We start from the raw sequence: 24,608 nt of genomic DNA, 5'->3' as shown, positions 1-24,608 counted from the left end.
AACTCCTGGTGGAACGCAGTCCCGGGCCCCGGGCCCTTGATCCGCTTCCTCCTGGTGGTCACGGTGCTCCGCAGCCGCTCTGTCCCAACAGACCACTCGGCAGAGGGGTGTCCTTGCTAGCCCTCTGCCTGACAGGCTGCACCTTCCGTCCTGGGCACTGAGGCTGGGGGGAGAGAGGGACCTGGCGGCCTGGAGAGAGGAAGGGCAGCCTCCACGAGACAGGGCTGGCTGAACGGTCCAGGCGAAAGCACTGACTATCCCGACTCGGGCCCAAGAGCTGGAGCCCAGACCTGCCCCTCTGGCGTTCCGAGGAGCCCAGGGGTGGGCCCGGGGGGACTCTAACTTGGAGAGACCATCAGCTGCAGAAACCACCCTCATGGGCAAAGGAAAGACTCCGGGGCCCTGGGGCAGGGCTGGTACAGAGGCAGCAGGTGCTGACTCCTGTGGGGCGACTTTAAGGAAAGCTGTGAGCCCAGCGTTGGCAAGGGGGGCCTTGGGTTCTCTTCCCCTTCCCTCCTCCTCCCGCCAAGCCTTCCCCTCTGTTTCTCAGCTGTTTGCAGCCTTGGATGCGGGGAGGGTCCTGAGGCCCAAGGCCGAGCCATCAAGCCTCTGGGCCAAGAACCCCTGAGTCAAGAGCCTTTGCTCTGAAGCCCAGCCTGCTGCCTGGAGGCTGTGTGCCCTTTGCCAGCTTCCGGACCTCCCTCAGCATCAGCCTGGTGGGCAGGAAAGGTTGGCGTTCAGGCCAGACCAAGCAGGTCAAACTCGCTGCCTGAGCGAGGGCGTCTGACCTGCTTGAGGGGGACGGGAAGGGGGCGCTGTGGATGCACACACTGGGACCACAGGCATGACCTGGAACTGTGTGGGTGACTGTGGTGTGCCTAGAGGTGTGCTGCCAGGAGAGCCATCCTTCCCTTTGCCTGCAATGTCCACTCCTCCGTGGACATGTCGCCCCTCCCTGAGGCCCCCTGGGTGGGCGCGAACCAGCTGCAGAGTCGTAGCTGAGTCCGAGGGCCAAGTTGTAGCTCCTCCCCCGAAGTTCCAGGACAGAGTTATTGTCCCCTCACCCAGCCCGCAGGGCCGCACCCTTGCCAGGACAATGGGCAGAGGCCGTGCCAGAGAACCCGGCTGACCTTCCCCTGGTTACCCAGCCGGCCTCCCCCATTGGTCCGTCCGTCCGAGGAGACTGCCACTGAGCCCTGGGCGGGGCTGGGCGGAACCTCCATGGGCTCCAAGCGCGAAGTACGCGCTGGAGTGCCAAGAGCGCACAATAAATTCTGATTGCACGTTGAAATGATAATATTTTGGATAGTTTGAGTTCAAATGTAGCAACTAGAAAGTGTGGCTCAGTGGTTGGTGTCGACCCAAGCACCAAGCACATGCCCGGGTCTCGGCTTCATCCCCAGTAGGGGGCGTGCAGGAGGCAGCCAATCAATGTTCTCTCATGGATGTTTCTCTCTCTCCCTTCTCCTTTCCTATCTCTCTAAAAAAAATCAATAAAAACATTTTATATTTTAAAATCCCTCAGTGGCTGGCATTGCATTTGCACTGGACAGTGTGGGTCTAGAGTGAGCACGGGGCTTACTGGGGCTGTGGCGCTGGCTCTCTCCTGACCACCAGCCAGCCCGGTGGTCCTCAGAGGAGCCTCGGGGTGGGGGTGGGGTGCCATCTCAGGCCACACCCTCCCGCCCTGCACCCCCCCCCCCACGTGCATGAAGCAGCTGCATTAACTGGTTTGTAGGTAGTTGTAGGGCAGGCCTGCTCCATGCCAGGCACCCCGCTCAGCCCCTGGCCTGCACCTTCCGTCCTGGGCGCTGAGGCTGGGTGGAGGGGGACCTACCCCGCTTAGCGGCCTGGAGAGAGGAAGGGCTGCCTCCATGAGACAGGGCTGGCTGGACGGTCCAGGCGAAGGCCTGTAGGGTCTCCGAGGGGGGTGAGCTGGCAGGGAGGGCTTCCTGAGGAGGTGAGAGCTGCGGAGGCCGGGATAGAGGGGCAGGGGTGGGAGTCACCCCGGTCTGGGGGAGGGGCTTGGGGTTAGTGTGTCCTGTGGGTCTGAGCATCCGGCCCCTGTCGGTGTGCGGGGGCCGGTGGTGGGCATCCAGGCCGAGTGTGAGGAGCGTGTGCAGGCCGGGCTGGAAGGCCAGCACCGTGAGGCCACCCTGGCTCCTGGGGGCCCTGCAGGAGCAAGTCCACAGCAGGCGAGTGAGCGCCGTTGCGGCTGGCTTGACAGACGTCACCCCGTCCGAGGTGCGGAGGTGCGTTAGTGTGAGCCGGCCCTCCTCCGGTGCGGCCTCTGGGCATGGCCCCGTCCCAGGGGCCTTCCTTTCTGAATCGCTGTGCCAAGTGCCAAGCATCTAAGTCGCTAAATAAGCGGCAGGGACAGGTGCCCATTCTGCACCCGGGGGCGCCACAGAGCCGCAGGCGACTGTGTGGTGGCCCCTGAGCTGCAGCGGGGCCCCCGGCCTCCTGCCCCAAACTGTTCGCACACATTCACGCCCCAGGCCCTGCTGGGAACTGGGCTGCGGCTGCGGGTCAGACAGCCCTGGCCTTCACCCCTGCGGAGCACGAACACCGGACAGCGCCCGGGCCTGGGTCTCCCCGCGGGGGGTGGGACAGGGCAGTGATGGGAGGGGACGAGTATTTGCGGCCGAAGCTCCTGCAGCAGCTGGGACGGAAACCCGGAAAGCGGGGCTCGGCTGGGGGTTTGCACTGGGCCCTGCGGGGGATTTGACATCTGAAAGCGAAGGCAGCTTCTGGGCTTGTCAGCCAGGACTGCCGCCACCACCAGGCCTCCCCGGGCTCTCTGCACGGCACCAGCGAGAGCCGGGAGCTGGGCAGGTGTCCTTGGGGCCCCTGGGCGAGCAGCGAGGCGGCTGGGCCAGACTGGGGGGTGGGGGGAGCTGACCCCCGGATGACCCTCTGCCAGCGGCGCCCGCAGCCCCCGGCCGGCCCAGCACGGGCGCCACACCCCAGCCCGGGGAACAAACCCCACGGGAAGGCGAGCTTGAGCGCCGGTGGTGACGTCACAGGCGCGGACTTGGCGGCTGGGGTGGGGGCTGTGGTTCGGAAGAGAAAGGGCCCCAGTGCCGCCGGGCAGAGCGCCAACAGCTGCAGGTTGCCAAGTGCCAGGCTGGCAGGGACATTAACTCCTGGCCGTGACCTTGGCAGCTTCCTCCCTGAGCACGTTTCCTTGTCTGAAAAGGCCGAGTGGCATAGGCCCTCCAGGCCCCCCAGGCCCCCAGTCCTCCACGGGAAGGTGACCCCTCAACTGGTCACGAGAACATGGACCCGGAGTCCCTGGGCCCGGCCGTCACCGACCTCTGAGCCTCAGCTCCCGCAGCTGTCCAGTGGGATAAGGGCAGCGTCGCAGGAGGCGGCCCTGAGTGGCCGGGGAGGTGCTAAACTGAGGCTCACCTGGCCAGGTAGGTGGACGGCCCGTGGGAACCACCTGCTCGCCCAGGGCGCACTGGCGGGGCGCGGCCAGCAGGGGGCGGCAGACACCGCCTCTGAGCGGGCAGGCTGGGCCGGCAAGTCGTTGCCCCGCTGGCGGCTCCGGGGAGCTGGCCGCAGGGACACCCCGGCTCCTTCGGGATCAGGCCCCGGGGCTGCAGAGGGAGGTGTGAGGCTGCTCCTCATTACCTGGCTGCGCCCTCGGGGGGCCTTCATTTCTGGGCCCCCCAGGAATGGGGGCGGGTGCTGAGAGCAGTCGCTCCTCGCCTACCTTCATTCTTCAGACGAGGACCCGGCGGGCGAGGAAGGCGGGTTCCGGAGGCTCGCACACCTTCCGGGGCTGGTCCTACTCGCTCCTGTGAGCTCACCAGGCAGGCTGGGCTCGGACCCGCTCCGGTGCCCTCGCTTTACCTTCATCGCCTCCGGAAAGACCCCGCTCCAGACGCAGCCGCGTGCGGAGGTGCCGGGCACCTCGACCTTCAACACGCGAAGCTGGGAGCCCCAGCTCAGCCTGTAAGACGCTCCTCCGTCAGGGGTCTTGGCTGAGCTCAGCCCCGAGGGAGCGCCCCTGTCTTCCCTGGGAGGTGCCTGGTGAGGGGCAGGGGTCCTTCTGAGGGGGGCCCTGTTTTAGTTCCTCACACCCCGGGCCTTGGCGGCCTGCCAGGCGGGCGGGGCCGGGTGTCCAGCGCCCAGTTTAAACGTGGCAGAGGGGGCGTCATCGCCTCTGCAGGGGCTCCATTAACTTGGGGAGCAGGGAGGTCCCCAAGGCCAAGGGCACCTCCCCGGGGCCCATCCTGCTGCATCTGTGGGAGCCCCTGGATGAAATTCTTGGAAGGCCCAACGCTGCCAGATCCTCCTCTTTTGAAATGAATTTGTTGAGGTGAAATTCGCAGAATCTAACCTTGGACGCTGTGCACATTGTCATCAGACCTGGAATGGCCCGCACGCGGCCCGATGGGTCCGGCCGCCTCACCCCCCGCGTTCCAGGTGGAAAAGCCCGCGCTGTCCGTGCGCCCTGAGAAACAGCACCGACTGGGACACACGGAAGGTCGATGACGGACAGAGAAGTCCCAAGATGCGTGACAGCCCTGGACGCCCAGGGGGCCGATGTTCTAGACCAGTGGTTCTCAACCTCCCTAATGCCGCGACCCCTTAATACAGTTCCTCATGTTGTGGTGACCCCCCATTTCATTGTTACAAATTGAACAAAATTAAAGCATAGTGATTCATCACAAAAACAATATGTAATTATATATGTGTTTTCCGATGGTCTTGGGCGACCCCTGTGAAAGGGTCGTTCGACCGCCAAAGGGGTCGCGACCCACAGGTTGAGAACCGCTGGTTTAGAGCGTCACCCGATTGGACGAGGCACCCCGAGGAGGGAGGGCCATCTGCTCTGCTCCGTCCACTGTTCAAAGGTGAATCTCGTCCAGACGCTCTCACATTTGGTCGAATGGCCCAGCCAAGTGGACACAAAATTCACCCTCCCTGGGTGGATGGACCACACTGCCCCCCGCCGGCCCCCGCCTTCATCCCCCCTCAGCTGACGGCACCAGGGCTGGGCCCGCCTCTCAGCTGCCGTGAACGGTGCTGCTGTGAACACGGTGAACATGGACTTGGGTCTGTTTTCGCTTCTCCTGGGTGCACACCCAGGGGTGGGATTTGGGGTGCTGAGAGCTTTGGGCAGAACTCAGGCTGAACCCGTCCCTCAGGAAGGTGCGCCACGGAACCTTATTTCACTTCCTGGAGCCGCTTGTCTCACCCACGCATCGCAGGGCCAGCACGTCCGACGGGCGGAGGCATCCAGACGCAGTGAGGAGCCTTGGCCAGTGTGGCCCAGTGGGTAGAGCATCAGCCTGCGGACTGAGGGGTCCCGGGTTCGATCCCAGTCAAGGGCACGGACCTCGGTGGCAGGCTCGTTCCCCGGGCCTGACCGTGCGGGAGGCAACCGACCCACGTGTCTCCCTCACATCGATGTTCCTCTCATTCTGACCCCTCCTCCCTTCGACTCCCTCTAAAAACCGATGGAAAAATATCCTTGGATGAAGATGAACAAAAACGACAAAGCATCAGGCTTTACTCATCTTTCAAAAGAAACCCCCAAACCAAGACAAATGCAGTGAGGCGGCTGGGCTCACACGTGCGCTTGGGTGGGGAGTCGGGGCAGGAGGCAGGGCCCAGCGGAGGGGCCGGCAGATCCTAGCCTGCAGGGCGTCCCCCTGCCTGGGCGAGGGCCAGGAGCAGGAGGGAGGAGGGAGGCCCACGAGGGCACCCGGTCCTGCTCAGCGTCCCAAGTAAATGGTGCCCCGAGCCAGCACCCCTCGGCTCTCAGGACCTTCCAGTCAGTCACCCCAGCGCCCGCCTGCCACCCCAGGCTTGGTCCGCCCTGCCTTCGCTCCTCTGTGGCCAACAGAATGGGAGAACCTACAGCCTCGTGTCACCCCAGGCCCCCTGGATGGGGCTGCATGTGCCCTGCTCTGCCGTGTCCCCACCCTCCCTGGGGGCGGGGGGGCTGGCCGGGCAGATGCAGGGACCCTGGAACTTGTGGACACAGCAGGGTCGCAGGCCAGGGCGGGTGTCTCTCCATTGCTCTCCTGTCAGAAGAGGCGGAGGGATTTGGGGTGCCTGTCCCTCCCTGCCTCCCCCGCCCTCCCAGAAAGGGAGCCATCAGCACGGCCGAGTTTAGGAAAATCTGGGTGTTATCAGTATCGTCTTTATTGCAAATCAGTTAACAAAAAAAAAGATGAAAAAAAAATACATCATTTTATCACCTACAGTTTTGCATGTCGTTAACTTTTACAAAAGATTCCATTTTCTGTAAACTACACTCTATTTTATAAAACAGTAAGAATCAACATCTTAGGATGCGTCTGCTCACACCCACAAGGGATGGTACAGCGTTGGCCCTGGCGGGGCCGGAGGAGCTGCCGAGGAGGCGGGCACCCCCTCCCGGGGCTCAGGCTCGCTCAGGAGCTGCGGGGGCCGCTGCAGGTCAAGGCCAGGGTGCGAGTGGGACCCATTCCGACACCCCCTCCTCAGCGTGACCCCAAGGGCGTGTTCACTCAGATTTCTTAAACAAAATCCACCTTTGAAAATTATGTACAGACATTTCCTTTGCAACAGGCTTATACTTGACATTGCAAGACTCTGCTCCTTCCCCGGGCACAGGACCCCCCAGAGCAGGAGGGGGCCCCAGAGCAGGCTCCTGCTGTCCCCCCGGGACCAACGGCCCTGCACACCCAAGCCGGACACAGCGCGGTTTTCCAAACCTCAGTGGAGGGTGCTCTGAGCCGAGCCCCACCCCGCCTTCCCCGGGGCCTTCCCCGGGGCCTGGAAGACGTGTGCGCGGAGGTGCCCGGGCGTCGGGCGGTGCGGCCCAGGCAGCGTCTTTCCCCACAAAAGGGTAGGAGCCCTCCACGCGGGCCCAGGCGGTGCCACGCAGCCACGCCTGACCTCACACTACGCGCCGCTGAACGCCAAGGCCCGGGCGGGGCGGAGGAGCTTCCGGAAGGAACAAGACCGGGCAAGACCCACGAGCAACTACATAACACTGACCCTGAAGCAAAGATTCATGATCCGTGCCCCGGACGCACGCGGCACCCCGAGAACACGCCGTCAGAAGCCCGTTCTCAAAACATCCATGGACAAGCACCCACACATACAACCCACTTCCCTTCGCTTTCCCACTTTAGATGCAAATCTCCCCACGTGCGGAGTGGGGGGGTTTGCCTCCGTCTCTAGATTCGGGGCGCGGGGGTTCCCGGGGGGATCGCGCCGGCCCAGGCCCCGCAAGAGCTTTTTGGACGGCGCTGGCTCAAACCTCCCTGCTCCGACATTATTTCTTTTTTGGATTTTGAAAAAAGAAATCAATAAATAAATGGCATGTATAAATCGTGAATCTTTGTTCATGTGTTTTACTGACACGTAACAATCTTTTCCCTACGGAGGGAAGTCATGGCTGAGAACTACTAAGTTTCCTGGGAGAGAGAACACGATGCATATAAATAAAAAGGCAGTGTTTCCACGTGAGATAAAAGTACATAAATAAATACTAAAAAAGTTCAGATCTCTGTCTTCTTATTTTGTATAAAAACATGTTTCTTTAAAAAAAAATAAGCTCCTTTGGTCGGCCCGGTGTCCGTGGAGTGCCGGGCGAATGCCCCAGCAGGGCCTGGGGAAGGAAGGTAGTCCCGTGGCCGGGACGCGTGGCCCCGTGGCCAGAAAAGCGTGGCTCCGTGGCCAGCTCTTTACTTGAACGCCTCCGGGATGTGGGCGATCTGGGACTGCGTGCTGGTGGGCGGGCTGGAGATGCCCTCGGACCAATCGGAGATGTTGGAGTGGGGGGACGAGCTGGACCACTGGTCGGGGGACTCGGGGGACGGGGTGAGGAAGGGGTGCTCGGGCACCTGCAGCTGGTGGCTGGGGGTGTTGTCCACGGGCGAGGAGGAGCAGCTGTGCTGGGAGGGCGGCGTCAGGAACTGGGCGGTGGCCATGGGCGGGCCCAGCGAGGACGGCAGCGCCGTGGGCAGGGCCTGGCTGTCCTGGGGCAGGATGGTGTGCGCCGCCAGGCCGGGGCCCAGCGGCTGCACGTCCGCCTGGCTCGGCTCCCCGCCCAGGAAGCTCCGGCCCAGGTGCCCGCTGGCGGCCGAGCTCACGCCCAGGTGCGGCGGGGGTGGCGGCAGGTTCTGCTGCTGCTGGATGCTCGGCGGCTGCTGCATCTGCTGCTGCACCTGCTGGGTCTGGACCAGGTGGGGCTGGGTGGCCAGCCGCGTGCTGGGCAGGGCCTGGTAGCTCAGCATCTGGGACAGGGTGGAGGCAGAGAGGCCGCCGTGCAGCGGGCCCATCACGCCGTGCTGGAGGGCGGGAGCCTGCGCGCTCAGCGAGCCGGGCGCCACGTTCCCGCGCAGGGGGGTGTACTGGTTGGGCACCAGGCCATTCTGCAGCCGGGACAGCCACTCACACTGGCTGTTCAAGCCCGTGGTCCCGCCCACGGTGAAATTCACAGCCCCGCTGCCGCCGGTCCCCAGGACTGGGCCGGTACTGGAGGCCACGGGCAGGTGGGAGAGGCGTGGCGGCCCCGCCTCGAAGGCCAGCCGGCCACCCCCACCCAGGGCTGCCATCTCGGGCTTGGCCGCCACACCCAGGTGGCCCATGCCCAGGTGGGTGTCGGGCATGCCGGGCAGGTGGTTGAGGGGCACAGACGGAGACGGCTGGAAGGGGGAGGGCAGGAGGGGCGGCGAGGCCACGTCTGACAGGTAGCCGTGGGGCGACTCGAGGGAGTCCACGGGCGACAGCACACTGGAGCTGTCCAGCAGGCAGGCCTTGCCGTCCTGCGCCTTCTTCCGCCGCGCTTTGAGGTCTCGGGCCTCCTTGCCGCCGGCCAGGCCCTTGGTGCTGGGCTTGCGTGCCTTCTTGCCCGGCACGGCCGGCTTGAGGTTGCCCAGGTAGCCGTTGGGCGAGCAGAGCGGGGGCGACAGGGTGGGCGCGCCGCCCAGGGCGCCGTGCAGCGGGGGGCTGCGCACCAGGCTGTGCTCGTCCAGCAGCCGCACGATGTCGTGGTGCATGCGCTCCTGGGCGATGTCGCGGGGCAGCCGGTCCATGTGGTCCGTGATGTCCCGGTTGGCGAAGTGGTCCAGCAGCACCTTGGCCGTCTCGTAGCTGCCCTCGCGGGCGGCCAGGAACAGGGGCGTCTCCTCCTGGGGACACGGGCACAGACAGGGAGGGTCACCCTCAGCCGTGCCGCCCCCGCCGCCAGAGGGACCCGCGGTCTGACGCCCCACCCGTCAGGGGGAGGGGGCTCCTTCGTCCCGACCTGGCCCCCTACCAGCGCCTACCCTGACCAAGTCTTCTTCTTCTTTTAAAACATATTTTTAGCCCTGACTGGTTTGGCTCAGTGGATAGAGCGTCGGCCTGCGGACTGAAGGGTCCCGGGTTCGATTCTGGTCAAGGGCATGTACCTTGGTTGCGGGCACATCCCCAGTAGGGGGCGTGCAGGAGGCAGCTGATCGATGTTTCTCTCTCATCGATGTTTCTAACTCTCTATCCATCTCCCTTCCTCTCTGTAAAAAATCAATAAAATGTATTTAAAACAAAACAAAACATATTTTTATTGGTTTCAGAGAGAAGAGAGGAGGAGAGAGATATAGGAACATCAACGATGAGAGAGAATCATGGATCGGCTGCCTCCTGCAGGCCCCCTACTGGGGATCGAGCCTGCAACCCGGGCATATTCCTTGACTGGGAATCGAACCCTGACCTTCTGGTTCACAGGTTGATGCTCAACCCCTGAGCACACGGGCTGGGCTGACCAAGTCTTAAAAACAAAGCCTTACACCCGCCTGAGCCCGCCGGAGCTGGTCTGTGGGGTTACACGTTCTGAATCGGGAGGGTTTACCTTTGCGGGGTCACAGACCCCATGGGAATTCTCACTGTGGCCTCTCCCCCCGAAAGCTGCACAGACGCAAACGCAATGGCCTGATGCCCTGTGCCCAGTCCCTGCGTCTGAGGCCCAGGCTGCCCAGGGCCCACTCTGGGACTCAGGAGCTGTGCCCGCCAGCGCCCCCCAGTGCCCAACACTGCTGGTGCAGGTTCAGGACACCAGGGGGTCAGACTGGAGCCGGGAGAAGCGTTTCTGGGCTGCAGGGGGGACTGGCCATAGTGGGTGAGAGGGTGGGTTCACCAGCAGGAAGGCAGCCACTCCCATTACCTCTGGGGCCACTTGGTCCCCGAGCCCCCCACACCCCCCCGGGTTCCAGCTCAACCCACACCGTCTAGGTCACCCTGCCCTGCCCAGTGGCGGGGGGGGGCAGAAGGTCAGGTCCAGGTCACTCCTATACGGGGCCAATGCCCTGCTGGGCGGTAGCCCTGTGCGTGGGAAGGGCCGGCGAGCACAGGTCGGATGAAGGAAGGGCTGCCCCGAGCTATGGGGTCTGCGTCTACCGTGTGCCAGTTCCCAGGGGCCCCCCCGCCCAGGGCCCCCCCGCTGCCCGCCCACCTTGTTGTTCTGCATGTCCTTGTTGGCCCCGTTCTTCAGGAGCACGAGTGCGGCCTCCACGTTGTTCACGGCGGCGGCCCAGTGCAGGGCGGACTTGCCTGTGTGGGAGGCAGAGGCAGAGGGTTGGCCGGGGCCGAGCAGGGGCCGAGCGGGGACCGCGCCCGTCCCCACGGCCCGCGCTGCGCCCGGCGTACCCAGGTCGTCCACGGCGTTGACGTCGGCGTGCGAGTTGATGAGGTCCTCCAGCATGCCCTCCACCGCCAGGCGCGCGGCCAGGATCAGCGGCGTGGTGCCGTCGTGCATGCGGGCGTCCAGGTCCGTGGCTCGGTTCCGGATCAGGATCTGGGCGACAGGGAAGGTCTCAGGCTGGGGAAAGCGGAGCCCAAGGCCCCCTGGGGGTTGGAGGAGCCCCAGCAAGACTGGAAGGTCATGGTGTGAGAAGGCGGGGGGGGGCGGGCAGGACTCCGCCGGCAGCTGCTGGGGGCGTGGGGTCAGGCCGGGACGCAGGCGGTGCTGCCCACAGACCAGCCCCTTGGTGACCACACGTGGCCTTGGCGCCGAGGCCGGAGCCACGCTCAGAACTGCTGAGCTCTCTACCTCCAGCCAGGCTCTCGGGACCCTGGGGGCAGCCCGTCAGATGCTGCCCCCCCAGGCCTCAGGCCAGAAGGGTGATCGCTGTTGGCTGGCGGGTGGAAAGAGCCGGGCTCCACGAGCCTCGTTCCCGCGACGCGGCCGCGAGAATGTGTCTCTAAGCGCCTAAAAGGCTGCACTGCACCCGCAGCCAGAGCCAGCCTGGGCTCCTCGGCATTGTCCCCGCTCAACTACGCTCAGTTCTCAACCTGTGCTTCCTGCAGGGAAACAGGCTAAACACGGTGACCTCAGCAGCTCTGTGGTGACCGCCCTGGCTTCTGCCCATCCGTGCAGGGCAGGGCTGCCCAGAGCTGGGTCACACACCGGGGGACTGGCAGGCGGCTGACAGGAGCCTCTGCCAGGGACGCTCCCCGGAGCCCCAGGCATCCAAACCCCTAACTCCAGCCCGTCCTGGGCTTCCCAGCAAGGCCAGCTCCCAGGGGCGCAGGCAGGAAGCGGCAGCCTCCAAGCCCTTCATGCGGCCACAGGCTGTGCCTGTGGCCATGGCCGAGGCGGAGGAGCAAGGCGTGGGGGGTCCTGAGGTGGGAGGGGAGCCTGGCCGGGTCGGGGTGAGGAGGCCCCGCCCCCAGGTCCCTGGGGCTCCTGTGGACCCCCCAGCCTGGTTTCCCTGCGAGGATGACGTGTGGGGCTCGGGGCCCTCCCTGGCCTTGTGCCCGGCTCAGGCTAAGACACCAGCTATCCCTGCTCAGGCCACGCTTGGGGCCAGGGCTGCAGGGTCCAGGTGACCGGAGATGCCGGCCCGGCCCAGAACGGTGGGCGAGGGGGGCGGAGCAGCTGCCCACCTGGAAGACGCCCTGTGCATCGGCGGACACGGCCGCGTGCAGGGGGGTGCGGCCCATGTTGTCCTGGATGTTGGCGTCAGCGCTGGCCTCCAGCAGGCGCTTGGCCGCGTCGGAGCGCGAGTAGCGGGCGGCCAGGTGCAGGGCCGTCTCACCGGTGCGGTCGGTCTGGTTGTGCAGGCTGGCGCCCTGGTAGATGAAGTCCGAGATGACGGCCGGGGCGTCCTCCTCCTCCTCGCTGTTGCCCGTCTCCAGGCCCCCTCCGCTGCAGGAGGCGATCATGAGGGGCGTGAAGCCGTCTGCAGGGGGGACACGGGTGGGTGGTCAGGAGGTCGGCCCCGCAGCGGCCCTGGGCAGCGTGACAGGCTCCTGGCTGGTGGACAGCCGGTGAGGACATGTGGTCCTGCACGCGGGGCCCGGCTGCCACCACAATCAATCCGAGCTTCCTAGGGACAGAGCCAAGTGACCTGTGGGCAACAGACCTGCGGCTCTGCTTACGGCCTGCGAGGTCTTCACCCACAACCCCCCAGAGAAAGACGACGTGAAAATGCAGTCAGGGCCCGGCTGGCGGGGCTCAGGGCTAAGCGTCAACCTAGGAACCAGGAGGTCACGGTTCGATTCCCGGTCAGGACACACGCCCGGGTTGGGGCTCAATCCCCAGTGTGGGGCGTGCAGGAGGCAGCCGATCCATGATTCTCTCTCATCAGTGATGTTTCTCTCTCCTGTCCTCTCTCTAAAATGAATAAAAACATATAAATTTTTTTTTAAGTTCAATGGCATATATCATTTAAAAAATATTTTTACTGATTTCAGAGAGAAAGGGAGAGGAAAAGATAGAAACGTCAATGATGACAGAGAATCATGGATCGGTTGCCTCCTGCATGTCCCACACTGGGGATGGAGCCCACAACCCGGGCCTGTGCTGTGACCAGGAATCGAACCCTGATCTCCTGGTCCATAGGTCAAGCACCGAGCCACACCGGCCGGGCAAAACACATAAAAAATGTAAAAATCAAAACGCAGCCAGGAAACCAACACCAGGTGCCTCAGAGGAAGCACTGCGGGAGAAGAAACCTATTTCCCGGGCAGAGCGGGCTGGGGGTCAGGCAGGAGGCGGCCGGGGAGGACTGAGCGCCTGCCCCCTCGACCTTCAGAATATTGACCCCAGGGCTCAGGGAGGAGGCAGGTGGGCTCCGGCCAGGGAAGCGCAGGCTTCGCACCGAGAGGGAGGCTGGCCGAGCGCACTCACCGGGCCCGCGGACGTTGACGTCCATGCAGTCGGCGTCGGCCTCGCCCTGGGGCGGCGTGGGCGCCATGGCGGACACCCGCAGGTCGGCGGCGTCCAGGTGCTGCTGCGTCCACTGCCGGTGGTCCGTCTGGTCATCCAGCTCGGGATGCACCACCGGCTCCTCGAACTGGAGGCGGGGCCAAGCAGAGCGCCGCGCCAGGTCACACCAGGCCGGCGGGCGGCGGGGGGCACACACCCAGGGGTCCCCGAGCCCCGACTCACCCGGAACTTCTTGGTCTCCAGGTCCTCGTCGCCCCACTCGTTCTGATTGTCATCTATGAGGGCGCCATCCGAGGAGTTCTTCAGGGGCCTGCGGGGGGGAGGGGGAGCGAGGCTGAGCGGGGCTCCCCGGGGAACCCCGAGGCGCTGGCGATGCCCAGACCGCGCCCGGCCAGTCCGCAGGCGTTCCGCCTCCCTCACGCCCCCGGGAGCCAGGGCCGCATCCACTCACTTGAGGCCCACGGAGTCCTCGCCGAGGGGCTCGCGCCGCTTCTTCTTGCTGGCCTCCGACACCTTGAAGCCCTCGGGGAACCAGAGCTGGCCATGCTGCCGCCGGCGCTGGCGCGACAGGAGCACGCCGCAGCCCCCGAAGCAGAGCAGCACGAAGGCGGCCACGGCCACGTACATGAAGTGCAGCGGCGGGGGCGGGGGCGGCTCCACCGTCTCACCTGCGGGCAGAGCGGCCGGCGGCGGGCGCCCGGGCGTCAGGCTGCGGCTCGGCGGCAGGCCGGCGGCTGGGGGGCAGCGGACTGGCTCCGTGGCCGGCCGGGCGCCTCCTCCCCCGCTCTCCTCCATCCCGCCCCCCGAAATAAGGTCATTTCGACGCGATTAATCAGAATTGCAAACTATCGCTAAACTCTCTCCTGCACCAGCCTGGTGTCGGGCGGCCCCACTTTCCGCTCCTCGAGGAGGGATTAGCCCGCTCGGAACCGCCGCGCTCACGCTGAGCTGTTAAGACACAGGATTTACGGGGATTTCCGAGATACAAACTTCAACTCTTCACATGACATCGATCAATGCCTCCCCCCCTCGCTCCCCTTTTTAAAAAGCTGTAATGATTTTGAAATAATACCCAACAAAGAAAACGGGGGGAGGGTGGGGAGAGGACGGAGCGCCCCTTTCCGGCGGATGCGCTTGTCCCCTGGGCCGGCCCCACCGGCAGCCGTCACTCCGGGAGGGAGGATGTGCCAGGCAGAAATTTCCAGAAAAGGGCTCCCCGCGCTCTGGAGGGCACGGCACACCCCCGTGGGCGGCAAGCGACACGGGCAGCCAGCGCGCCGTGGGGGGAGCTGGGCGCCGACCCTCCCGGGGCCCTGGGTGGCACTCACTCTGCACGGCCTCGATCTTGTAGGGGATGTTGAGGCTGCCCAGCGAGGCGAGCGCGCCCAGGAAGGCGGCCACGTCGGTGGTGCTCTGGAAGCACTGGGCGGAGGCCTGCACGCACTGCCGGTTGTCGATCTCCAGGTAGACGATGGACCTGCGGGACGCGGCCAGGGCTCAGGGCAGGCTCCCCGCCGCCCACCAGCCGCCCTGGGGACTAGGTGGGGCCCTGGTGGTAGCATCCCGAGGGGCCCCGGGGAGACAGCGCCCCAGAGCGCGAGGAGGGGCGGCAGGGAGCCAGGTCCGGGCAGGAACAGCCCGGAGGAGATACCCGCAAAGGCCCGCCCACCCAGGCCTGCCACTCGCTGTGGTTCCCTTGGGTGCCAAACCCCCCTCTTCCCCCTCTCAGCAGGACAGAGACCTCAGGCCGGTCCCCTCCTGGGAGCTGACCGAGCGCCAGGGCGCGGGCCTTGGGCTCCAGGGCCCCGGGTGGGGCTGCTGCCTCTGCCGGGGCCTGTCGGAGCCTCAGGCTCTTTCACCATCGAGCGGAGGGAACGCTGCTCCGGGGGCAGCCCTGAGAGTCACGAGGGGCTCGGCCGGGGTCGCGGCTCACTCACCCGCGGATGTCCATCGGGTCCAGCTCCCGGCGCCAGCGCCCGCCCCCGCCGCCCGGGAGCAGCGCGGCCCAGCCGTCCGCGTCCACGGAGCGCCTGATGGGGTGCTTGCGCAGCTCCTCCTCGCGGCCGTAGTAGGGGAAGATCATCTGCTGGCCGCTGGCGTCGCGCTTGAAGACCACGTTGGTGTGCAGCAGGCGGCTGAGCTCCCGCAGGAAGCGGAGCGAGTCGTTGCGCAGCTGCGCGGGCGGCATGAGCACCACCACCACCAGCGTGCCGGCCGCCAGGCGCTCGGGCACGTGCTCCGCGCAGTCCAGCCCGTCCCACTCGCACTCGGCCCTGTTGCAGCCCTGGTCGCAGTGGCCGTCGCTGAAGTGGTCCTTGCAGTACTGGTCGTACAGGGGGCTGCGGGCGCGGGGAGGGCGCGCTCAGACTCCCGCCACACGCCCGGCCCCGCCCCGGCCCCCAGGGGACCCCCAGCTGGCATCTGGCACTGGAGCTCGGGCCCCTCCTCCGCCCGCCCGCTCTGCCCGCCCGCCGGCTCACTTGCACTGGCCCTCGGCGCGCTGGCAGTCGAAGCCGTCGAAGAGGCAGCCGGCCGAGTTGCACTGGCTGTCGCAGTGGCCGTTGCTGAAGTACTTCCAGCACTCGAGCGCCTGCGTGCAGTTCTGCCAGGGGTCGTTGAAGTTGAGGGAGCAGTCGCCGCCGTCCCAGCCGCACGCGTGGTTGTTGCAGCGCAGGCTGCACGCCTGTTGCCCGCCTCCTCGCGGCACTCGGGCAGCTCGCAGGCCTCCTCGATCGGCGGCGGGGCGATGTCCAGGCCGGCGCCGCCCCGGAAGCTGTAGTCCAGGATGTGGCACAGGAGCCCGTTGAACTTGGGGGGGCACAGGCAGCGGTAGTAGGGGCTCTCGGAGGTGGGCTCGCAGGTGCCCTGGTTGTAGCAGGGGTTGCCGCCCACGCAGGGGCTGCTGGCCGGGAACTGGCACTCGGGGCCCGTGAAGGGGCCCAGGCACAGGCAGGTGGGGCTGCGCGGGCCCGAGATGCAGGTGCCGCCGTTCAGGCAGCGCAGGCTGCCGCAGGTGCGCGCGTCGTTCTCGCACGTGGCGCCCTCGAAGCCCTGCGGGGAGGGGGTGGCGCGGGGTCAGACGGCGCTGGCTCGCCAGGTCCTCACCGGGAGGGGGCCGGCCGCCTTTCCCTGGGCAGCAGAACCCCTTAAAGAGAGATTCTGTGGCCCGACCGGGTGGCTCAGTGGTTGAGCATTGATTTAGGAACCAGGAGGTCACGGTTCGATTCCCGGTCAGGGCACAGGCCCGGGTTTCGGGCTGGATCCTCAGTGTGGGGCGAGCAGGAGGCAGCCGACCAATGAGTCTCTCTCATCATTGATGTTCCTCTCTCTCTCTCTCCCGCCCTCTCTGACATCAGTAAAAATATATGTTAAAAAAATAAAAAAGTAAAGAGCTCTTCTGTGAACATAAAAAGCTCAGGTTGGCGGGAAGGGCGAACACACAGGGTTCCCAGGGCCCCAGGAAACAACACCGACGCCGTGCGTCCCCTGGCGTTCGCCTCGCTCTGCATGTCAGAATCTAGAGCCCGCAGCGCAACATGGGAGCCAGCCTGCGCCCGGGGGAGCGCTGCGGCCTTGACTTAGTAACAAGGCATCGACGTCAGCTCGTCGATAGTAACAGTGTCCATAGTAACAGTGGACCCAGGACCAAGCAGCTAATAGCAGAACTGGGAACCGTATTTTCCGCAGGATTGTTCTGAGAATCTGAAACTCCTCTGGCCCTGGCTGGTGTGGCTCAGTGGATAGCGTGTCGGCCCGCGGACTGAAGGGTCCCAGGTTCTAGCCTGGACAAGGGCACGTACCCGGGTTGCGGGCTCAATCCCAGTTTGGGGAGTGCAGGAGGCAGCCGATCAATGATTCTCTCTCGTCATTGATGTTTCTCTCTCTCTCCCCCTCTCCCTTCCTCTCTGAAACCAGTAAGAAAATATTAAGCAAACAAATAAGTGAATAAATAAAACTGCTCTGCAAGTCAAGTTCACGGACACGAGAGATGACCTTGAGGGGCATGAGGACGGGGGAGGCCTCAGCAGACACGTGTGCAGGGCCAGGCCCTCGGTGCAGGGGGTGTCAGCGGCCACCTGAGGCCAGGGCCCTCCCCGCCCGCCCCGGGCGTGGCACCTACCGCCGGGCACTTGCAGATGAAGCCGCGGGCGGTGTTGGAGGCCACGGCGCAGGTGCCGCCGTTCTTGCAGGGCTTCCCCTTGCAGCCGTTGATGACGGACTCGCAGCGCGCCCTGGGGACGAGCGTGGGGGTGAGGCGCGCCCCCCCCGCCGCCCCGGCCCGCCCCCCGCCCCCCGCCCGGCCGGGCACCCACCGGTGTGGCCGGGGCGGCACTCGCAGTGGAAGTCGTTGACGCGCTGCACGCAGTTCTGGGTGCCGCGGGCGTCACAGGGGTTGGAGAGACACTCGTTGACGTCGCCCTCGCAGCGCTCGCCCACGAAGCCGGGCAGGCAGGTGCAGGAGTAGCCGCCCACCTGGTCCACGCAGGTGCCGTTGTTGAAGCACTTGGGCCCGCGGGACACGGGGTCGATGGGGGGGTTGCAGTCGTCCACGTTGATCTCGCAGTGCACGCCTGCAGGGGTGCGGGCGTCAGGGACCCGCACGGCACACGCTGCCCGCCCCCTCCCTGGACGAGCGGGGAGGCGAGGACAGGGACACACAGGTGCCCGGGCGTGACAGGAGGCTGGCACAGCGGGCTGCCAGGTGCCGGAGGCCTGGCCTGGCTCCGTCGGCCCCGCCCCTGCCTTCCGCCCTCACGAGGCTCTGGCCAGGTCCAGGACGCCTCTGGCCGGGCACAGGGGCCCGACGGCCCACTTCCCCTGGACCTCAGCCCCGGTGTGGCGACCCTTACCCTGGGTGCCCCGGGGACAGGAGCACTTGTAGGTGTTGGTGAGGTCGATGCAGGTGCCGCCGTTCTGGCACGGGTGGGACAGGCACTCGTTGATCTCCTCGGAGCAGTTCACCCCGTGGTAGCCGGCCACGCACTGTCAGGGAGACGACAAGGGGTGGGGCTGTGGCTCTGTGGGTAGCCAGGGTGTGAGCTGCCCCCACCCCCGCCCCCCGTGCTGACAGAGCCACACAAGCTGCCCTCCTGCCTGGTGAAGCCTTGGGCTCCTCACATCGGGCTGACCCGGAGGCAGACTCTTGTCCAGCCGACCCTGAGAAGGGCTCCCATAAACTAAGTCATGGCCCAGAGCAGGGGCCAGGCCCCATCTCCTAAGAGATGTGGGGGTCTCAGGAGGGGTGTCAGGTGAACAAGGGGGAAAAAATCCTACAGGAGGGAAACCCTGTCCAACTTCTCAGTGTATCCTCTTCTTCCAGCCACTCCCTCCTCCCCCTCAGGACACCTCCTCCAGGCAGTCTTCCCTGATTACCCTGGCTCTACCTTCATGGGACTAAAAGGCGTCCGCATCTGCTGGGCTGAGTCTTCCCTCCTGAGCTGGCTCCTAACCCAGGGCCCAGCACTCAGTGCCACACCAGACACACCCCTCCCTCCCCCGGGATGGGCCCCCACCTCGCAGGAGTAGCCGCCGGGGTAGTCGGTGCAGGTGGCCCCGTTCTGGCAGGGGCTGGGCGAGCACTCGTCCACCTGGTCCTCGCAGTAGCTGCCCGTGTAGCCCGGCTGGCAGCGGCAGTGGTGCGTGTTGTCCGCGTCCATGCAGAGCCCGCCGTTCCGGCACAGGTGGGTCACGTCGATGCCTGCGAGGGGCGCGGTGGCGGGAGCGTGAGGCCGGGGCTTCCCTCCCGGGGGCTGGCCGCCGGGGGAGCCTGGGCCGGGAGGGGACACGCGGTTACCTCGCTCCCGGGCGGCCGCCTCGCAGGACACGCTGGGCACGTCGCAGTAGAGGCCGGTCCAGCCGCTGTGGCACTCGCAGCGGTACAGGGCGTTGGTCTGCCAGCACTTGCCACCGTTCTTGCAGGGCGAGGAGTCGCACCAGCGCACCAGGTTCTGGAGGCGCAGGGCAGCGTTCATACCCCCCTCCCGGCCGCGCAGCCCACACGCGCCAGGAAACCTCACGCCCAACCCACAGAGGGGGAGACTGAGGCCCGCGGGCTCCCACTGCTCACGGGCAGCCTGGGACTGGGTGGGCGCTCTCTCTCGCTCTCTCTCTCTCTCTCTCTCTCTCTCTCTCTCTCCTCCCACCCCACACACACACAGCAAATCCAGACCCCTTTCCTCCAAGGAAGATCTTGTATCAGTAGACGCTTTTGCTGGGAGTTTTTGTAATTGATATTTCATGTGAAAATCTCCTCAGGAAGATCAACCATTAATACTTTTGTATATTTCCCATAAAAACATGAGCTTTTAACAATCCTTCCCCAGCCACCCTAGCCGGTTTGGCTCAGTGGATAGAGCGCTGGCCTGTGGACTGAAGGGTCCCGGGTTTGATTCTGGGTCAGGGCACAGGCCCAGGTTGCAGGCTTGACCCCCAGTGGGGGGCGTGCGGGAGGCAGCCGATCAGTGATTCTCTCTCATCGTTGATGTTTCTCTCTCTCTCCCCCTCTCCCTTCCTCTCTGGAATAAGGATATATTAAAACAAAACAAAAAAACCCTGTACAACCAATCTTTCCCCTGCATCACCTGGTCCCTGCTCTCTCCACAGACCTCTGCTCCCTGACCTGGATGACCGCCCGTCCAGCAGCTCTGCTTCCTCCGGGGGCAGCACAGGCCAGGCCAGGGCCAGGCTGGCCATCCAGACCCCAGGAGCACGTGCCCGCGGGCACCCCGCCCCGCAGCCAGGCTCTTCCCTCCTTGGGTTGCCGGGAGCGGGCCCAGCGGCGCCCTCCTCCTCGCTCACCTGGCAGTTGAGGCCGGTGTAGCCCAGCGGGCAGGTGCACTTGTAGGTGCCGTAGCTGTCCTGGCAGGTGCCGCCGTGCAGGCAGGGCCGCGAGTCGCACTCGTTGATGTCGTGCTCACAGTAGCTGCCCGTGAAGCCAGGCGGGCACAGGCAGGTGAAGGAGTCGATGCCATCCACGCAGGTGCCGCCATTGAAGCAGGAGCTGCAGGTGGGCAGGCGCCGGAGGGAGGGTGACTGGGGCGTCGGACCCGCCACGCTGGCTTAGACCGTGGCCACGGGGGGCCTGACGGCCACACCGGGCCAGCAGCAGCCTGACGAACCTCACGGAGGCCCACGGCAGCCTCAGGGGGCCCCTGACACGGGACTGGGGGCCTCAGACTCGCAAACCCCATCACACCCCCTCCCTTTCCTCTGCCTTCCTTACAGCTCGTCCTGAGGGGAGCTTTCTAACACTCCGGGGTTAAGGGAAAAACAAGAGGAACATCAGAGCTCATATAGATAACACAGAAGGGAATCATGTCAGGAAACGGGAACGAGGACATTTAGTGCGAGCTTCCCGGCAGCCAAGGCGAAAAGGGAAACAAGTTCCAGATTCTCCTTGTCTGGAAGGAGGTGCACCAGCTCTTAAACCGCCAGGGTCCCTGGCTCCTGCCTCGCCACCTGACCATGGCCCCCTAGGAGGAGCCCTGCAGGACAGGAACGGTCCGGCTCCGCTCGGCCAGCTCTGCGTGACGGGTGGACGCCTGCCCGGGGGCCCGGCTGCCAGACCCCGTGCATGGCCCACACGGCCCGTGCCCCCCGCGCGGCCCGGGTGCAGCGGACCTGCTGGGTCACCCACCTCTCGGTGCAGTCAGGCGTGTTGTTCTCGCAGTGGATCCCGCTGAAGCCCGGGGGGCAGGTGCAGGTGTAGCTGGCCACGCAGTCCGTGCAGTTGGCGCCGTGGCGGCAGGGGTTGCTGGCGCACTCGTTGATGTCCTCCTCGCAGAAGGCGCCCTGGAAGCCGGGCAGGCAGTCGCAGAAGGCCGCGTTGACGCCATCCGTGCAGGAGCCGCCGTTGTGGCACGGGTCTGGGGAGGGACAGGAGCGCAGGCTGAGGGGCGGCCGGGCGGGGCCTAAGGTCGCTCCTCGCTGGGGGAGGAGCTCCTGGGAACCGACCGGGAGGTGTCGGGCGGGCTTGACGCCGGGCAGTCCTGCTCCGGAGCCTCCTAGAACCGCCCGGAAGCACGCCACTCGGTCCACGCCAGCTGCCACCTCCCAGCACCAACCCGGCGCCTCCCGGCCACGCCCACCTGGACCGGGCGGGTGGCCTCTCTGGGAGTGACAGCTGGTATGGCCAGGGCCCCCCCGCACCCAGCCAGCGCCACCTCCGTTCCCCCGGTCCGGCCCGTCTCCGCGGTGGGCGGGCGGCCGGCCACTCACTCGGCCGGCAGTCGTCGATGTCCGTCTCGCAGTTGCGCCCGGTGTAGCCCGCCTGGCAGTGGCAGCGGTAGCCGCCGTGGGTGTTCTGGCAGGAGGCGCCGTGGCGGCACGGGCTCTTCACGCACTCGTTGATGTCCACCTCGCAGGTCTGCCCTGGAGGGGGGAGCGTCACCTCAGTCCCACTCCTGGCCCCTCCTGTCCACCCACGTCCGGGGCTCAAGCCCAGGTGGGCCTTGGGGACGCCCAGGAGGAAAGGAAGGGCGAGGTGGGTTCTTGCTAATAGAGCCCCCCTGCAGGTGGCTCAGAACCCCCGGCTCATCTCCAGAGAGGAGAGCTCCCTCCCTCCCTCCCGGATCCGCCCGAAGCCTGGGGCCGCCCTCCTGGGCTCCGTGGAAACGGGCCGGGGCTGGGGAGCAGCGGCCTCACCCTGCCAGCCGGCCGGGCACACGCAGGAGAAGCTCTCGTAGTCCTCGGACGCCCTGCACTCGCCGCCGTTCCTGCAGGGGCTGGAGGCACACGGGGCCAGCACCACCTCACACGTGGCTCCTGCGGGAGAGGGTAGATGGTGAACCCAGGGAGCCCGGCCAGAGGGCCAACCCCGTGGCATCCACAGGCCGCCGTGTGCTGGTCCTCCCACTGTCGGAGAACAACGGGCTGCACGTAAGGCCCCGGTGAGCTCCTGGCTGAGTCGGGGCCCGGAACTCGGGCTCAAGACAAACCGGATGGACACCTGGCTCCCAGGGGCCGCAGGGCACAGTCTGGGCCTTGCCCCCAAGGAGCACCTGGCAGTCAGGGCTGGCGCCCCCCATGCACGCGGGGGCCTCGGGCCTGGTCCCAGCCTCTCGTGTCCCAGGCGGGAGGCGCCCATCAAGCGAGGCCAGGGAACAAGGCAGTGACTGCAGGGCACCCGGCCAGTCACTGTGGGGGCCGTGCCAGCTCCAGCCGGGGCACATCCTAGTTATCGGGGAGTCCGGGGACAGAGCGGGGCCTGGCGAGCGCCCCTGCACACCGGCCACAATCTCTCCCCGAAAGCCCGCGCGGTCTTCCTGTTTACGGCCGCAGGGCCGTCCGAGGAAGCGTTATCTTCCTCGCGGCCGTTATCTCGCTGGCCGGCCGCTGCGATTTTCCAGGCCCTTCTTTCTTTCGGTTTCCACGGTGACCCGGGCAGGCAGGAAACTGGCCAGAGTTTCCGACAATTGTGCGAAGGGAAGCAGGAAGCGGGCGACGGGAAGCAGGTCAGCACCGGCGGCTCCTCCCGCCGGCCTCCCGCCTCTGTCAGCAATCTTGCTAGCCGCAGGGGTCTCGGTGCCCGAGTGTGGAGTCTTGGGCGGCCCCCGGGGCTTCTTCACTGAATTCGGGAGAGAAAAACCCAGCCCCTTCACTTTGGTCAAAGAAAACACGGCCCGGCCTCGGCCCACCGGATGTCATGAGAAACACAGGTTCCCCCGGCCCACCCCCCCCCCCCCGCCCCGGGCAGGGCCATCTCAGGACTCCCAGGGCCCCACCGCCGGGCGCAGCACCCTGGCCCACCCCCAGGGCCCATGGTGTGGCCTTTTGGTTTTTAACTCTTTGCATAGCTCTCCTAGAGGGACGGTTCCTGTGACCCCTCGGCCGGGACGAGAACGGAGGCTGGACATCCAGGGAAGCGCCTCTGCCAGCGGGAAGGGGGGCCCCTTGTTCCCACACGGAGGGCCTGCCTGCCGGCCAGGGACCCACACCCGGCCCCAGGCCCCGGCACCCAGCCCTGGAGGCCACCAGCCAGGCCTGGCCCTGCCTCTGTGCCGAGGACTCCACCTCCTCACCCCTGAGCAGGCCGCCAGGTGAAATATTTGGGGCCTACTTATACTGAGGTCCTCTCCCGGGCATCCCGCACTTTATTTTTAATTGACTTCAGAAAGAAAGGGAGGAGGAGAGTCAGAGACATCAATGACGAGAGAAAAACCATTGATCGGCTGCCTCCTGCACCCTCCCTACTGGGGGTCAAGCCCGAAACCGGCATTTGCCTGACGGGGAATTGAACCGTGACGCTCCACCACTGAGCCACACGGCCGGGCCATCCTCTATTTGTTTATGCTCATCTGGCAACGAGGCCCGAAAGCAGCCGGCCTAAGGCCCCGCATGCAGAGCAGAACCTCTGGGAGGGTCTGTCGAGCACGCAGACAAGGCGGCCCAGTGAAAGCCGCTGCACACCCCACGCCACCACTGCGCCTTCATCCAGTGGGCGGCCCAGGCCCCGCCCTCCCCTCCAGGCCCCGCCCCCGCCCGCACCTGTATAGGGCAGCAGGCAGTTGCACTTGTACCCCGCCACGTCATCGATGCAGGTGCCCTGGTTCAGACACGGGTTGGACGCACACTCGTTGATGTTGGTCTGGCAGTTGGGGCCTGAGGAGGGGACAGCGGTCAGTGTACCCGTCAGCGCGTGCTGTGCCCTGCGCTGGGCCCTGGGCCTGAGCCACTGTCCCGGAGCCCTGCTCTGCACCAGGACCCCCCCCCCCCACACACACACACACTCACCGCTGAAGCCTTCGCGGCAGGTGCACACGTAGCCGCTGGTCATGTCCTTGCAGGTCCCGCCGTTGACACAGGGATTCGACTCGCACTCGTTGTTGTTGACGTCACAGTTGGCCCCGCTCCAGCCGGGGTCGCAGTCACATTTGTACCTGCAGAGGGGACCACGGCGGCTCAGGGGCGGCCGAGGTGGGCGTTCCCCGCCCCCCCACGCTCCTGGTCGCAGGCCTGGAGGCGGCCGTCCCCTCTGACCCTCCGTCCTTTGAGGTGGGGCACCAGCACCCACCAGCCCTGGCTGTGTGGCCCTGAACCCAGTGCTTACCCTCTCTGTGCCAAATGAGGGCGCAGGGCCCCTGCCCGCCTCAATGGCCCCGTGCAGACAGAGCGATGCGGGCACGTAACGGGGTCAGAAAGAGCTCCGTTCCCCCTCTGCACCCTAAGACTTCCGACACCAAACGAGGGTGAAGGGCCCGGGCCCACAGCCCGCCCCACGTCCAACGCCAATCACAAGCCCTAGGGCCACCTGTGTTTCTGACCGACCACCCACACACAGGGGCTCACACCCCCTCAGCTTGGTAATTTGCTAGACCAGCTCCCAGAACTCAGGAAAGAGCTCACTTACTAGACTTGGGGTTTATCATAAAAGGGGGACCCGGGGCAGCCACACGGGAGAGACGCCGGGCGAGGGCTGGGCCAGGGCGAGCAGCTGCACCCCCTCGGTGGG

The 24,608-nt window shown here is 65.7% G+C and overlaps 1 protein-coding gene across 1 annotated transcript; it reads right to left on the bottom strand.

Moving 5' to 3' along the window:
- Nucleotides 1–6,144: 6,144 nt before the first annotated feature.
- Nucleotides 6,145–24,290, bottom strand: NOTCH1 (notch 1; the record flags this gene model as incomplete). The annotated part of the gene is given in 22 exon segments (XM_014449884.2): nucleotides 6,145–9,143; nucleotides 10,442–10,539; nucleotides 10,636–10,783; nucleotides 11,875–12,170; nucleotides 13,121–13,286; nucleotides 13,382–13,469; nucleotides 13,611–13,827; nucleotides 14,488–14,636; nucleotides 15,097–15,498; nucleotides 15,640–15,841; nucleotides 15,844–16,210; nucleotides 17,280–17,391; nucleotides 17,469–17,730; nucleotides 18,010–18,142; nucleotides 18,673–18,857; nucleotides 18,954–19,107; nucleotides 19,958–20,159; nucleotides 20,796–21,024; nucleotides 21,377–21,529; nucleotides 21,803–21,922; nucleotides 23,645–23,758; nucleotides 23,891–24,290. Coding segments are annotated over 22 exon segments (5,646 nt in total), but the record flags the coding sequence as incomplete, so codon positions are not given.
- Nucleotides 24,291–24,608: the final 318 nt, after the last annotated feature.

Source organism: Myotis lucifugus, unplaced genomic scaffold, assembly GCF_000147115.1.
Source record: "Myotis lucifugus unplaced genomic scaffold, Myoluc2.0 scaffold_1507, whole genome shotgun sequence".
In the NCBI taxonomy this organism is placed as follows: Eukaryota; Metazoa; Chordata; class Mammalia; order Chiroptera; family Vespertilionidae; genus Myotis; species Myotis lucifugus.
This window is presented reverse-complemented; position numbering and strand designations above follow the sequence as displayed.